The sequence below is a fragment of the Entelurus aequoreus genome, linkage group LG28 (assembly GCF_033978785.1).
Source record: "Entelurus aequoreus isolate RoL-2023_Sb linkage group LG28, RoL_Eaeq_v1.1, whole genome shotgun sequence".
Lineage (NCBI taxonomy): Eukaryota > Metazoa > Chordata > Actinopteri > Syngnathiformes > Syngnathidae > Entelurus > Entelurus aequoreus.
The window spans coordinates 34,717,293-34,733,727 of NC_084758.1; the positions used below are offsets into that span (position 1 = coordinate 34,717,293).

At 37.6% G+C, this 16,435-nt stretch overlaps 1 protein-coding gene across 1 annotated transcript in view; it reads left to right on the forward strand.

Moving 5' to 3' along the window:
• LOC133645046 (phospholipid-transporting ATPase ABCA1-like) overlaps positions 1-16,435 on the forward strand; it is a 116,919-nt gene that overhangs the window by 21,371 nt on the left and 79,113 nt on the right. The window contains exons 4-5 of the mRNA XM_062039836.1: positions 6,473-6,614; positions 6,680-6,798. Coding sequence (XP_061895820.1) covers positions 6,473-6,614; positions 6,680-6,798 — 261 coding nt within the window. The remainder of the gene's footprint in view (positions 1-6,472; positions 6,615-6,679; positions 6,799-16,435) is intronic.

Below are 16,435 nucleotides of genomic sequence, written 5' to 3' on the forward strand. Positions count from 1 at the left end.
TCTTTCTTTCCTGCACTAACTCTGTCATATTAACTCTTCATGTTTACATCACACTAACTCTGTCATATTAACTCTTCATGTTTACATCATGAGTGTGACTGCATCTTTCTTTCCTGCACTAACTCTGTCATATTAACTCTTCATGTTTACATCACACTAACTCTGTCATATTAACTCTTCATGTTTACATCATGAGTGTGAGTGCATCTTTCTTTCCTGCACTAACTCTGTCATATTAACTCTTCATGTTTACATCATGAGTGTGAGTGCATCTTTCTTTCCTGCACTAACTCTGTCATATTAACTCTTCATGTTTACATCACACTAACTGTCATATTAACTCTTAATGTTTACATCACACTAACTCTGTCATATTAACTCTTAATGTTTACATCACACTAACTCTGTCATATTAACTCTTCATGTTTACATCATGAGTGTGAGTGCATCTTTCTTTCCTGCACTAACTCTGTCATATTAACTCTTCATGTTTACATCATGAGTGTGAGTGCATCTTTCTTTCCTGCACTAACTCTGTCATATTAACTCTTCATGTTTACATCACACTAACTGTCATATTAACTCTTAATGTTTACATCACACTAACTCTGTCATATTAACTCTTAATGTTTACATCACACTAACTCTGTCATATTAACTCTTCATGTTTACATCATGAGTGTGACTGCATCTTTCTTTCCTGCACTAACTCTGTCATATTAACTCTTCATGTTTACATCATGAGTGTGCCTGCATCTTTCTTTCCTGCACTAACTCTGTCATATTAAAGGCCTACTGAAATGAATTTTTTTTATTTAAACGGGGATAGCAGATCTATTCTATGTGTCATACTTGATCATTTCGCGATATTGCCATATTTTTGCTGAAAGGATTTAGTATAGAACAACGACGATAAAGATTGCAACTTTTGGTATCTGATAAAAAAAAGGCTTGCCCCTACCGGAAGTAGCGTGACGTAGTCAGTTGAACATATACGCAAAGTTCCCTATTGTTTACAATGATGGCCGCATGAAGTGAGAGAGATTCGGACCGAGAAAGCGACAATTTCCCCATTAATTTGAGCGAGGATGAAAGATTTGTGGATGAGTAAAGTGCAAGTGAAGGACTAGTGGGGAGTTGAAGCTATTCAGATAGGGAAGATGCTGTGAGAGCCGGGGGTGACCTGATATTCAGCTGGGAATGACTACAACAGTAAATAAACACAAGACATATATATACTCTATTAGCCACAACACAACCAGGCTTATATTTAATATGCCACAAATTAATCCTGCATAAAAACACCTGCGTGTTTGTTATGCTAGCTCCTAGCTCCTCTGCTAGCTCCTAGCTCCATAGAACACGCCAATACAATTCAAACACCTGATCAACACACACCATCACTCAGCCCAAAAGACCGTTTACCTAACCCAAGGTTCATAAAGCTTATATATTTTTAAAAAGTTACGTACGTGACGCGCACATACGGTCAAGTTATCGAATGTTTAGCAGCCAAGGCTGCATACTCACGGTACCTGATATTCAGCTGGGAATGACTACAACAGTAAATAAACACAAGACATATATATACTCTATTAGCCACAACACAACCAGGCTTATATTTAATATGCCACAAATTAATCCTGCATAATAACACCTGCGTGTTTGTTATGCTAGCTCCTAGCTCCTCTGCTAGCTCCTAGCTCCATAGAACACGCCAATACAATTCAAACACCTGATCAACACACACAATCACTCAGCCCAAAAGACCGTTCACCTAACCCAAGGTTCATAAAGCTTATATATTTTTAAAAAGTTACGTACGTGACGCGCACGTAGGTACGGTATGTGTTATGCTAGCTCCTCTGCTAGCTCCTAGCTCCATAGAACACGCCAATACAATTCAAACACATGATCAACACACACAATCACTCAGCCCAAAAGACCGTTCACCTAACCCAAGGTTCATAAAGCTTATATATTTTAAAAAAGTTACGTACATACGCAAAAAAAAGCCAAAGCTGCATACTCACAGTAGCACGTCTGCGTCTTTGTCATCCAAATCAAAGTAATCCTGGTAAGAGTCTGTGTTGTCCCAGTTCTCTACAGGCGTCTGTGTATCCAAATCAAAAGTCCTCCTGGTTAGAGTCTCTGTTATCCGAGTTCTTCCATCTTGACTGCATCTTTCGGGAATGTAAACAAAGAAGCGCCGGCTGTGTACTGTTGTGGCTGACTACGTTCGAAAAATACGTCCATTTCGCACCGACAACTTTCTTCTTTGCTTGCTTGGCTTCCTTCTCCATAATGCAATGAACATGATTGAAACAGATTCACGAACACAGATGTCCAGAATACTGTGGAATTATGAAATGAAAACAGAGCTTTTTCGTATCGGCTTCAATGTGGAAGGCATACCCGTGTTCGCCGGGCTACGTCACGCGCATACGTCATCCGCAGAGGCGTTTCGAACCGGAAGTTTAGCGGCAAATTTAAAATGTCACTTTATAAGTTAACCCGGCCGTATTGGCATGTGTTATAATGTTAAGATTTCATCATTGATATATAAACTATCAGACTGCGTGGTCGGTAGTAGTGGCTTTCAGTAGGCCTTTAACTCTTCATGTTTACATCATGAGTGTGAGTGCATCTTTCTTTCCTGCACTAACTCTGTCATATTAACTCTTCATGTTTACATCACACTAACTCTGTCATATTAACTCTTCATGTTTACATCATGAGTGTGACTGCATCTTTCTTTCCTGCACTAACTCTGTCATATTAACTCTTCATGTTTACATCATTAGTGTGACTGCATCTTTCTTTCCTGCACTAACTCTGTCATATTAACTCTTCATGTTTACATCACACTAACTCTGTCATATTAACTCTTCATGTTTACATCATTAGTGTGACTGCATCTTTCTTTCCTGCACTAACTCTGTCATATTAACTCTTCATGTTTACATCACACTAACTCTGTCATATTAACTCTTCATGTTTACATCATGAGTGTGAGTGCATCTTTCTTTCCTGCACTAACCCTGTCATATTAACTCTTCATGTTTACATCATGAGTGTGACTGCATCTTTCTTTCCTGCACTAACTCTGTCATATTAACTCTTCATGTTTACATCATGAGTGTGACTGCATCTTTCATTCCTGCACTAACTCTGTCATATTAACTCTTCGTGTTTACATCATGAGTGTGACTGCATCTTTCTTTCCTGCACTAACTCTGTCATATTAACTCTTCATGTTTACATCACACTAACTCTGTCATATTAACTCTTCATGTTTACATCATGAGTGTGACTGCATCTGTCTGTCTGTTCACACACTATGTCAGACCATATATTTGTCTGTTTATTCACACACACACACACACACGCACGCACGCACGCACGCACGCACGCACGCACGCACGCGCGCACACACACACACACACACACACACACACACACACACACACACACACACACACACACACACACACCATTTAAAAGTGTGTGTCCATTCACACATAAGAGTCTTTTCTCCTTTGCTGATTGATGAATGAGGTGTTGGAGGCGGAGCTTCCTCCACATGTGTATTTATGATAGTAATGATCATAGTTTATGATTGGATCATAGTTTATGGATGTCATAACTTGACCATAAAGGTGGTCATCATCATCATCATCTTCATCAGAAGAACCAGGAGGTCTTCTTTAATCAGTAGATCACCTTAGATGACCTTGGGTTTACTTCAGGTCACATTAGAAAGCTGACATGGACTTTTATTGTGGAGAAGGAGAAGTAGTAAGAAGAAGAAAGACTATGACATAGTTCATAGACTTTTACTGTGGAGAAGGAGACGTAGAAGAAGGACTATGACATAGTTCATAGACTTTTACTGTGGAGAAGGAGACGTAGAAGAAGGACTATGACATAGTTCATAGACTTTTACTGTGGAGAAGGAGACGTAGAAAAAGGACTATGACATAGTTCATAGACTTTTACTGTGGAGAAGGAGAAGTAGAAGAAGGACTATGACATAGTTCATAGACTTTTACTGTGGAGAAGGAGAAGTAGAAAAAGGACTATGACATAGTTCATAGACTTTTACTGTGGAGAAGGAGAAGTAGAAGAAGGACTATGACATAGTTCATAGACTTTTACTGTGGAGAAGGAGAAGTAGAAGAAGGACTATGACATAGTTCATAGACTTTTACTGTGGAGAAGGAGAAGTAGAAAAAGGACTATGACATAGTTCATAGACTTTTACTGTGGAGAAGGAGAAGTAGAAAAAGGACTATGACATAGTTCATAGACTTTTACTGTGGAGAAGGAGAAGAAGGACTATGACATAGTTCATAGACTTTTACTGTGGAGAAGGAGAAGTAGAAGAAGGACTATGACATAGTTCATAGACTTTTACTGTGGAGAAGGAGACGTAGAAGAAGGACTATAACATAGTTCATAGACTTTTACTGTGGAGAAGGAGAAGAAGGACTATGACATAGTTCATAGACTTTTACTGTGGAGAAGGAGAAGAAGGACTATGACATAGTTCATAGACTTTTACTGTGGAGAAGGAGAAGAAGGACTATGACATAGTTCATAGACTTTTACTGTGGAGAAGGAGAAGTAGAAAAAGGACTATGACATAGTTCATAGACTTTTACTGTGGAGAAGGAGAAGTAGAAGAAGGACTATGACATAGTTCATAGACATAGAGGAATGGCTCCTGGTGTTTCAGGAATGTTGTGCACTGATTCACTGACTTGAGACGTCTGACATGTTCTTACTTGTTGGTACGAAACCTATGAAAAGTTTCTTTTTTCTTTCTCTTTTGTGTGGGCCGGCTGTCACATTTGAACATGACTCAATGTCCCTCTATGTCTTTCTATCCCAACATCTGTCTTTGTATTATAAGTGCTATGTCGTTCTATCCCAACTCCTGTCTTTTTATTATAAGTGCTATGTCGTTCTATCCCAACTCCTGTCTTTTTATCATAAGTTCTATGTCTTTCTATCCCAACTTCTGTCTTTTTATTATAAGTGCTATGTCGTTCTATCCCAACTTCTGTCTTTTTATTATAAGTTCTATGTCTTTCTATCCCAACTTCTGTCTTTTTATTATAAGTTCTGTGTCTTTCTATCCCAACTTCTGTCTTTGTATTAAAAGTTCTATGCCTTTCTATCCCAACTCCTGTCTTTTTATTATAAATTCTATGCCTTTCTATCCCAACTTCTGTCTTTGTATTATAAGTTCTATGCCTTTCTATCCCAACTTCTGTCTTTTTATCATAAGTGCTATGTCGTTCTATCCCAACTTCTGTCTTTTTATCATAAGTTCTATGTCTTTCTATCCCAACTCCTGTCTTTTTATTATAAATTCTATGCCTTTCTATCCCAACTTCTGTCTTTTTATTATAAGTTCTATGCCTTTCTATCCCAACTTCTGTCTTTTATCATAAGTTCTATGCCTTTCTATCCCAACTTCTGTCTTTTCATTATAAGTTCTATGTCCTTCTATCCCAACATCTGTCTTTTTATCATAAGTGCTATGTCGTTCTATCCCAACTTCTGTCTTTTTATCATAAGTTCTGTCTTTCTATCCCAACTTCTGTGTTTTTATTATAAGTGCTATGTCTTTCTATCCCAACATCTGTCTTTTTATTACAAGTGCTATGTCGTTCTATCCCAACTTCTGTCTTTTTATCATAAGTTCTATGTCTTTTTATCCCAACATCTGTCTTTTTATTACAAGTGCTATGTCGTTCTATCCCAACTTCTGTCTTTTTATCATAAGTTCTATGTCTTTCTATCCCAACTTCTGTCTTTTTATTATAAGTTCTATGTCTTTCTATCCCAACTTCTGTCTTTTTATTATAAGTTCTATGCTATCTATCCCAACTCCTGTCTTTGTATTATAAGTGCTATGCCTTTCTATCCCAACTTATGTCTTTGTATTATAAGTTCTATGTCTTTCTATCCCAACTTCTGTCTTTTTATTATAAGTTCTATGCTATCCATCCCAACTTCTGTCTTTTTATTATAAGTTCTATGCCTTTCTATCCCAACTTCTGTCTTTGTATTATAAGTTCTATGTGTTTCTATCACTACTCCGTGTTTCTATTATAAGTTCTATGTGTTTCTATCACTACTCTATTGTGTTTCTAGTATAAGTTCTATGTGTTTCTATTGTACTGTGTGAGTTGGAGGTGTGTGACAACCTTGCTAGTGTCAGAGAGGCGTGTTGAAAGACAGCCATGGAGGAGAAGACGGGTGTTGTTGTCTTATCTAATCGCGGCGTGATAACGAGCAGTCCAGTTGGCTTCTAAAGGTTCTGATTGCGTGGTGTTCACACAGTCATCGGGGCCAAGGTCACTGGCTGTGCCCCCTTGCCCTGGCACATGATTATGTGAAGCCCCTCTGACCCTCTTGACTTAGCATGCCAACATTGACAACTTCCTGTTCCTGTCCTCAGGTCATTTTCCCAACAAGGCCATGCCCTCAGCCGGCACGTTGCCGTGGATACAGGGCATCCTCTGCAACGCCAACAATCCCTGCTTCCGCAGCCCAACGCCGGGAGAGTCTCCGGGCGTGGTGGGCAATTTCAACGACTCTATGTGAGCGACACTTGACAATTTCCCTGCCACAACATATTGGTCACTCGCACATCTTTGCTCTGCAGAATCTCTCGCCTCTTCTCAGACGCCAAGAAGATTCTCTTGTACAGTCAGAATGACAAGAACTTGGACGGCTTCAAGGAGCTGGCCCGGGCCCTTCGAGCGCTACAGAGCAGCAGGTCAGGTGAGGAGACTCCGCCCCCTCCGCAAGCACAACCTCAAAAACACATGCTTTTGTCCATCTTGCTGCAAAAGTCAACAAAAATAAAAACTAGAACAGCCAAATAGCTAAAACTAGTATGCATATATCTAAAAAAAAAAAAGGCTTTTTTAAAAAGAAGGGTTTTTAAGCCTTTTTTAAAAGCGTCCACAGTCTGTGGTGCCCTCAGGTGGTCAGGGAGAGCGTTCCACAGACTGGGAGCGGCGGAGCAGAAAGCCCGGTCTCCCATTGTTCGTAGCTTTGTCCTCGGAGGTTGGAGGAGGTTAGCCTGTCCGGAGCGGAGGTGTCGTGTGGAGGATTTGGGGGTGAGTAGTTCTTTGAGGTAGAGGGGGGCATTTCCATGGAGGCACTGGTGGCTTAGTAGGGATATGTGTCGATAAAATAGTTCCTATTTTCTCACTAAATGTTCTTCGTTTGTTTCATTTTGACAGAAAAAAATATATGAAATTGCATACATTTTAAAATTTAATAGTATCCAATATTGCAACAAATATTACACTATATTATCATACTTTCCAAACATGTTTTGTCTAAATAAAAATACTTAACTTTGCAGCAAACTACACATCAAATTAATAAAAATGACAATACATTTTATGTCATTCTTTACAGCAGGGGTCAGCAACCTTTTTGAAAGCAAGAGCTACTTCTTGGGTAGTGATTAATGCGAAGGGCTACCAGTTTGATACACACTTAAATAAATTGCCAGAAATAGCCAATTTGCTCAATTTACCTTTAACTCTATGTTATTATTTATAATTAATGATATTTACACTTAATTGAACGGTTTAAAAGAGGAGAAAACACGAAAAAAAATGACAATTTAATTTTGAAACATAGTTTATCTTCAATTTCGACTCTTTAAAATTCAAAATTCAACCGAAAAAAAGAAGAGAAAAAATAGCTAATTGAATCTTTTTGAAAAAATTAAAAAAAATAATTTATGGAACATCATTAGTAATTTTTCCTGATTAAGATTAATTTTAGAATTTTGATGACACGTTTTAAATAGGTTAAAATCCAATCTGCACTTTGTTAGAATATATAACAAATTGGACCAAGCTATATTTCTAACAAAGTCAAATCATTATTTCTTCTAGAATTTCCAAAACAAAAATTTTAAAAGAAATTCAAAAGACTTTGGAATAAGATTTATTTCAGAATAATTTGTTTGAATTTTAATCATAATAAGTATGAAGAAATATTTCACAAATATTCTTCGTCGAAAAAACAGAAGCTAAATAGAAGAATTAAATTAAAAAGTATTTATTATTCTTTACAATAAAAAAAATACATTTACTTGAACATTGATTTAAATTGTCAGGAAAGAAGAGGAAGGAATTTAAAAGGTATATGTGTTTAAAAATCCTAAAATCATTTTTAAGGTTGTATTTTTTCTCTAAAATTGTCTTTCTGGAAGTTATAAGAAGCAAAGTAAAAAAATTAATGAATTTATTTAAACAAGTGAAGAAGTCTTTAAAATATTTTCTTGGATTTTCAAATTCTATTTGAGTTTTGTCTCTCTTAGAATTAAAAATGTCGGGCAAAGCGAGACCAGCTTGTTAGTAAATAAATAACATTTAAAAAATAGAGGCAGCTCACTGGTAAGTGCTGCTATTTGAGCTATTTTTAGAACAGGCCAGCGGGCTACTCATCTGGTCCTTACGGGTGACCCCTGCTTTACAGCATATTACTGTAAACTGAAAAAAACTACTACTGTTTTTTGCCTTGAAATTCTGTTGACCGAGCTGCCATATTTTGAGTGTAAAATCTTGTTTTTAATGGTGTATTACTGTAAATGGAAAGACGCTACATTGTTTTTTACGCTACAAAAACTGGCAGCTAAATTGGCAGAATAAAATAAGAACGTGTACAGTTTTTACATGAACAATATCATGTTGTGAAAAAAAAAAAGTCAATTCAACACAAACATTCTGCCAACTAAGCTGCCAGATTTTTCCGTAAACCCCCGACCAAAAAACAGTGGTACTGTTTTTCCATTTACCGTAAAGTGTTGTAAAAAAAAATTAATAAAAAAAAAAACACACTATATTTGACCGTAAAATGTTGTAAATGTAAAGTTTTGACTGTAAAATGACTTGAAATAATGTATATCATGAATAATGAAAATAAATTGATCGATTATTGGCCCTCTGATGGCAGCATCACTGCCATGGGGCCCTCAGTTAAAACCACTTTGACATCCCGGCTCTAAAACAGCCATTTTAAGGTGGGGGGCTCCAGTCATAAAACATGTCAAAATAAATCATATTACTGTTTTTTTATTATTCAACGCTCAACTCTTGAGATCAACTTCTATCTGTCTATATCATTGAAAAATACATTTCATCGATATCATTTGCCCTTTTTGTCAAAGAAAACCATGTTTTTTAATGCCAAAAACACAAAATGTGCTGTAGTTTCCCCCAAGTCGAGTTGTTGATGTGAAGTAATTGGAGCCTTAAATAGGTCAATAATTCAGATTTTAATACATTATTCAGTTTTGAGCAATGACAGTTTAAAAAAATAAAATCCCAGTCAAATGATTCGAGATCAAAACACTCATTAAAGTGTTAAAAAAGTTGTTTTGACTTTTAACACTTAAGTTTCTGTAGACCAACCTCAGATCAATCTGACGATTTTACGTTTAGAATTGGAAAAAAAAACATTACTTTTTTTTTTAATTGCAAACACAAAAAATATGCAATATTTTCACCCCAAAATATTTCAAAGTATAATATTTGATGTGAAGTACTTGCTGCCTTGAACAGGTCAATAATTAACAATGTTTATTTCATTCATCGACTAATAATGACATTGATTCCGATTAATGAATATTTTTTGAGCAAAGACAGTTTTAAAGAAAAAGCAGCCTTTTGGATTGATTGATTGATTGATTGATTGATTGAAACTTGTATTAGTAGATTGCACAGTGTTTCCCATAAACTGCCAAGATACCTGTGGCGGTGGGGGCGTGGCTATGGGCGTGGTCACCATGACGTCATCGAGTAATTTGCATAATTTACTACAATGATATGATTTTCTCTAAAAAGGCTAAAAAAATGTATACTTACTAATTAATAATAACAGTTTTGTTTTAAACGTCCATCCATTTTACAATATAATTACAACACTTTATGTACATATTTATATACAGACTTGAACAATAAGTTATTCACTGAAATATATTTATTAATTGTGATTCTTACAAAAAATATATCTTATAAAAGCTAAAATGTCTCTTAAAGGCCTACTGAAAGCCACTACTACCAACCACGCAGTCTGATAGTTTATATCTCAATGATGAAATCTTAACATTGCAACATATGCCAACACGGCCGGGTTAACTTATAAAGTGACATTTTAAAATTCCTGCCACACTTCCGGTTGAAAAACTCCTTTGGATATGATTTATGCGCGTGACGTCACAAAATCCACGGAAGTGGTTGGACCCCGTCGACCCGATACAGAAACCTCTTGTTTTCTTCGACAAAATTCCACAGTATTCTGGACATCTGTGTTGGTGAATCTTTTGCAATTTGTTTAATGAACAATGGAGGCTGCAAAGAAGAACGTTGTAGGTGGGATTGATCGGTGTATTAGCGGCTAAGTACAATACTTACAGCAACACAACAAGGACTACTTACTACGCCTAGCCGATGCTTGCCGCCAAACCCACGGATGAAGTCCTTCGTCGCGCCGTCGATCGCTGGAACGCAGGTGAGCATGGCTGTTGATGGGAAGATGAGGGCTGGCTGGCTAGGTGGAGCGCTAATGTTTTATTATAGTTCTGTGAGGTCCGGTTGCTAAGTTGTTAAATTAGCCTTAGCGTCGTTAGCAACAGTATTGTTAAGCCTTACCCGGCTGAGAATTTTTAACCGTGTAGTTACATGTCCATGGTTTAATAGTATTGTTGATCTTCTGTCTATCCTTCCAGTCAGGGGTTTATGTATTTTGTTTCTATCTTCATTTGAGAACGATGCTATCACGTTAGCTCAGTAGCTAAGTGTGTCACCGATGTATTGTCGTGGAGCTAAAAGTCACTTTAAATGTCCATTTCGCGTGCTCGACTCTCATTTTCAAGAGGATATAGTATCCCAGGTGGTTTAAAATACAAATCCGTGATCCACAATAGAAAAAGGAAAGAGTGTGGAATCCAATGAGCCAGCTTGTACCTAAGTTACGGTCAGAGCGAAAAAAGATATGTCCATCATTGCCTCTCTAGTCCTTCACTGTAACGTTCCTCATCTACGAATCTTTCTTCCTCGCTCAAATTAATGGGGTAATCATCGCTTTGTCGCTCCGAATCTCTCTCGCTCCATTGTAAACAACGGGGAATTGTGAGGAATACTAGCTCCTGTGACGTCACGCTACTTCCGCTACAGGCAAGGCTTTTCTTATCAGCGAGCAAAAGTTGCGAACTTTATTGTCGATTTTCTCTACTAAATCCTTTCAGCAAAAATATGGCAATATCGCAAAATGATCAAGTATGACACATAGAATGGATCAGCTATTCCCGTTTGAATTTAAAAAAATAATTTCAGTAGGCCTTTAAAGCTCTGCCCCTTTAATTAGTGCATACTACCGTAATTTCCGGACTATAAGCCGCACCTGACTATAAGCTGCACCAGCTAAATTTAGGGGAAAATACAGATTGCTCCATATATAAGCCTCACCCGACTATAAGCCGCAGGGTTTTGATGTGTAATTAGCGTAGTATATAGGGGTTCCTGCTACCACGGAGGGGATTGTCGGGACAGAGATGACTGTTTGGGAACGCAAAGCGTCCCATTTATTAACAATAAATCTTTCAATCATTCAATCAAACTTTCACATCTTTGACATGGCGAACAGCATTCGTGCAGAGTACAAATAATACAACGGTGCAAAGTAATACAAAGTGCTCGCATGTACGTTATCAAAATAACCAGCCTACCGGTATATGAAAAGTCAGTCTTTAATCATTGTGTCATCGTCTTCCTCCTGCGTACTAAAACCACCGAAATCCTCTTCGTCGGTGTCGGAGAAGAACAGGCCGTAAATAAGCCGCACCCTTGTATAAGCCGCAGGGACCAGAACGAGGGGAAAAAGTAGCGGCTTATAGTCCGGAAATTACGGTAAATAATTTAACTTTAGCCTACCACTACAACCATATTATTTACCAGCAACATAAAGTGAAACAGAGGCAGAGGTGTCCTGCCACAGTCAGTAACAAATAAACAGAAAACAGTAGTGGTCAAATACAAATAAGGCAACAAGAGAAGTATCCTACACTTCTCTTTTGTAAAGTAAATGTGAACAGCCGATACGGGCATCTACATCAACTATATGATTTGCCTGAGAAGCTGGACAGGACAGAGAAAAAATTAAAAAAAAATTTTTTTATTTGTGGCGGACGTAATTCTTTCGTGGCGGGCCGCGACAAATAAATGAATGTGTGGGAAACACTGGTACATATTCCGTACAATTGACCACTAAATGGTAACACCCGAATAAGTTTTTCAACTTGTTTAAGTCGGGGTCCACGTAAATCAATTCATGGTACAAATATATACTATCCTCATAATACAGTCATCACACAAGTTAATCATCAGAGTATATACATTGAATTATTTACGTTATTTACAATTCGGGGGGTGGGATGAGGAGGGTTTGGTTGATAACAGCACTTCAGTCATCAACTATTGCATCATCAGAGAAATGGACATTGAAACAGTGTAGGTGTGACTTGGTAGGATATGTACAGCGAGCAGAGAACATAGTGAGTTCAGATAGCATAAGAACAAGTATATACATTAGAAATACATTGGATTATTTACATTTGGTTATTTAAAATCCGGTGAGGTGGGATGTGGAAGGGGGAGGGTGTTAGTCAAGCTGCATGGCAGCTTGGTGTTATTAGAGTCACCATTGCAACTTTCACCTGTTTGCTCTTTTTTCCCACTTTTTTATGGGTTTTTTTGTAATAGTATTTCTGGAATAATGAGCAGCTCTTTGGACACTTGTGTTCTAAGACCTTGCATTTTGCTGAAAGCATTGCCCTAACACAGGGGTCACCAACGCAGTGCCCGCGGGCACCAGGTAGCCCGTAAGGACCAGATGAGTAGCCTGCTGGCCTGTTCTAAAAATAGCTCAAATAGCAGCACTTACCAGTGAACTGCCTTTATTTTTTAAATTGTATTTATTTACTAACAAGCTGGTCTCGCTTTGCTCGACATTTTTAATTCTAAGAGAGACAAAACTCAAATAGAATTTGAAAATCCAAGAAAATATTTGAAAGACTTGGTCTTCACTAACTGACAAAGAAACAGAAATCAGGGGCCGTACTTATCAAGCTTCTTAGAATGACTCCTAAGAAGTCTGCTAAGAGTTGACTTAAGAGTAAATAAATTCTTCGCTGAAAGCTGCACTTAAAAGTTAGTTATCAAGCGTCTTACTCACACTTTCAGCGAAGTGTAGGACTGAATCTTAAGTGTCACACTCAGAGCTGAATTACGACATTACTATGTGCCGTAAACGCAATTTTAGGTGACGTCATTTCTGTGTCCATAGAAATGACCAATCACGGAAGGGAATCCGTTGTCTAAGAATAAAGAAATATCTTAGAAATATTTAAGTGGACAATGGGAGTGTATATTTTGACAATAAACTACAAAATAATACAAAACAAACTAGTCCCCGTTGGCACTCACGCTACCGCTCCCTCTCTTCTCTCGCCCACACACTCACTGATGTCACTCACCTCACGGCCACACACATACACTACTGTCATAACATTTTCTTTCCAATTCATTAATTAGGCAACTAATTTGAAACTGGTGTGGGTGGCTCTATATATACTAGCCCACTGCAGACACATGCAGAAATCAACAAGGAATCGAAAAGTATTAAATCTGTGACAAAAATAATATCCGCTCTGTCTAAACGATACCGTTTGATCAGCTGCTCGTCATCAAAAAAAACAAAAACATTGTTCCGTTCCCTGAACGTTCGCGCACGTCTCTCTCGCCTCAGTGCCATCCCCTGCTGGCAACTCCTAACCACTTAAGACACCTCTGAAGGTCTCTTAAATATCGTGGAGAGTAGGAGTGATTCTTAGACTTAAGAACGTTGATAAAAAGCTTTTATTCTTAAGTTTGAGAGTAGAACTAAATTTCGCAAATTCTCAGGACTTAAGTGTAAAATGGCACTCGAAGAAGCTTGATAAGTACGGCCCCTGATTTGGTGTCCAGTTCAAAGTGTGACATGATTTATTTAAACATTTGAGAGTTGACTTTTGTATTTTACATGAGTTATTATTTGTACAAACATGGTGCAAAGTAATTCATGATTTGTTCAAAAATGTTAGTGGCTAGCTAGTTGAAATGGGATATTGTGATTTCACAAGACTGTCTTAGAAGTCATCATTTGAAAATGTTCAATTCGAAAAATGTCCACTTAGAGAAAATATGAAAATAAAGTGTTGCATATTGATATTTATCTGTTTCTATATATATTTATTGTGAGAAATCATTAAGATGATCAGTGTTTCCACAAAGATAAATATCATTAATTATTAATAATAACATAGACTTAAAGGTCAATTGAGCAAATTGGCTATTTCTGGCAATTTATTGAAGTGTGTATCAAACTGGTAGCCCTTGGCATGAATCACTACCCAAGAAGTAGCTCTTGCTTTCAAAAAGGTTGCTGACCCCTGCCCTAACAGGAGTGGAGACTCACTAGCATGATGCTGGCTAGCTGCTATGGTTAGCATGCTAGTTGCTAGAGTAGCCGTGTCATCGTTGGAATAAGTTCCAAGGTCATAGTGGCAAGTTTTGATGTCACGTCCAGTTGGAAGGGAAGAAGAAAAGGGATACACTTCACATGAAAATGCTGTTTTTCAAGTGAAGTGGAGCAAAGAAAAAGCTCACTTTCTTGTCCATTGAACGATGGAATGTTCTGCTTTGTGTGTTAATTATCTGGTGTTGTGTTTCCAACCTGATCTGACCTGCTTGTGGGGCCAGGTGACCTGTTGTCGTACTGTGTCAATTCCACCAATTAGAGACTCAGCAGGTCTGACTGAGCTGTGGTCTTAACGAGCCAGAGAGCACCCAGCCAATCAGGAGTCAGCATTCTGCACGTTCTTCTTTACCATTGTCACCGTCGTGTTCTTCAAGTTGTGCTACGCTCGCAGTCACGTTGCCATGGTAATGTCCTGTGGAGGAGATGATTCTGAGGTCATGGGTGGTGCTAACATCTTCCTGAATGAGAATGGCTGCTGATTGGTTGGTGGAAGTCTCTGCTGGAAACTCTCTCTCATTTGACCAATCACATCACCAGCACATCATCACCTGACAAGTCAACCACACTGACCCCGCCCCCTCCCTCTGGTGCCTGTGGGACCCTTTGGAGTGTGCCTGTGGTTGGGGTGTGGCACATCACACTAGGGTTAATAGTGGTAGTCATTGTAGCGGTAATGGAAGCGGTACTTGTAGTAGTAATGTTAATACAAGTGGTAATTGTAATAATAGTGGTAACGGTAATGATAGTGGTTAGGGCTGGGCGATATGGACGAAAAAGTATACCTCAATATATTTTTTACTTAAACTCCATATTCAATATATATCTCCATATATTTTCCGGTGAAAGTATACATTTAAGATATTCATTTTTGAGCAATATTCAGTGAAATTGAAGTGAATGACAAATGTACTGTAAACACTTTTATTAACCAGTTAGTCAAGATGGGTATTAACAGTACTTGTATTAACCAGTTAGTCAAGATGGGTATTAACAGTACTTTTATTAACCAGTTAGTCAAGATGGGTATTAACAGTACTTTTATTAACCAGTTAGTCAAGATGGGTATTAACAGTACTTTTATTAACCAGTTAGTCAAGATGGGTATTAACAGTACTTTTATTAACCAGTTAGTCAAGATAGGTATTAACAGTACTTTTATTAACCAGTTAGTCAAGATGGGTATTAACAGTACTTTTATTAACCAGTTAGTCAAGATGGGTATTAACAGTACTTTTATTAACCAGTTAGTCAAGATGGGTATTAACAGTGCTTTTATTAACCAGTTAGTCAAGATGGGTATTAACAGTACTTTTATTAACCAGTTAGTCAAGATGGGTATTGACAGTACTTTTATTAACCAGTTAGTCAGGATGGGTATTAACAGTACTTTTATTAACCAGTTAGTCAAGATGGGTATTGACAGTACTTTTATTAGCCAGTTAGTCAAGATGGGTATTGACAGTACTTTTATTAACCAGTTAGTCAAGATGGGTATTAACAGTACTTTTATTAACCAGTTAGTCAGGATGGGTATTAACAGTACTTTTATTAACCAGTTAGTCAGGATGGGTATTAACAGTACTTTTATTAACCAGTTAGTCAAGATGGGTATTAACAGTACTTTTATTAACCAGTTAGTCAAGATATGTATTAGCAGTACTTTTATTAACACTAGATTACTTCATTAGACCACATCACTAGACTGTCACTACACTGGATCACTAGACTATGTCACTAGAGTATGTCACTAAACTCTGTCACTAGACTATGTCAACAGACTAGATCACTAGATTATGTCACTAGACTAAATCACTTG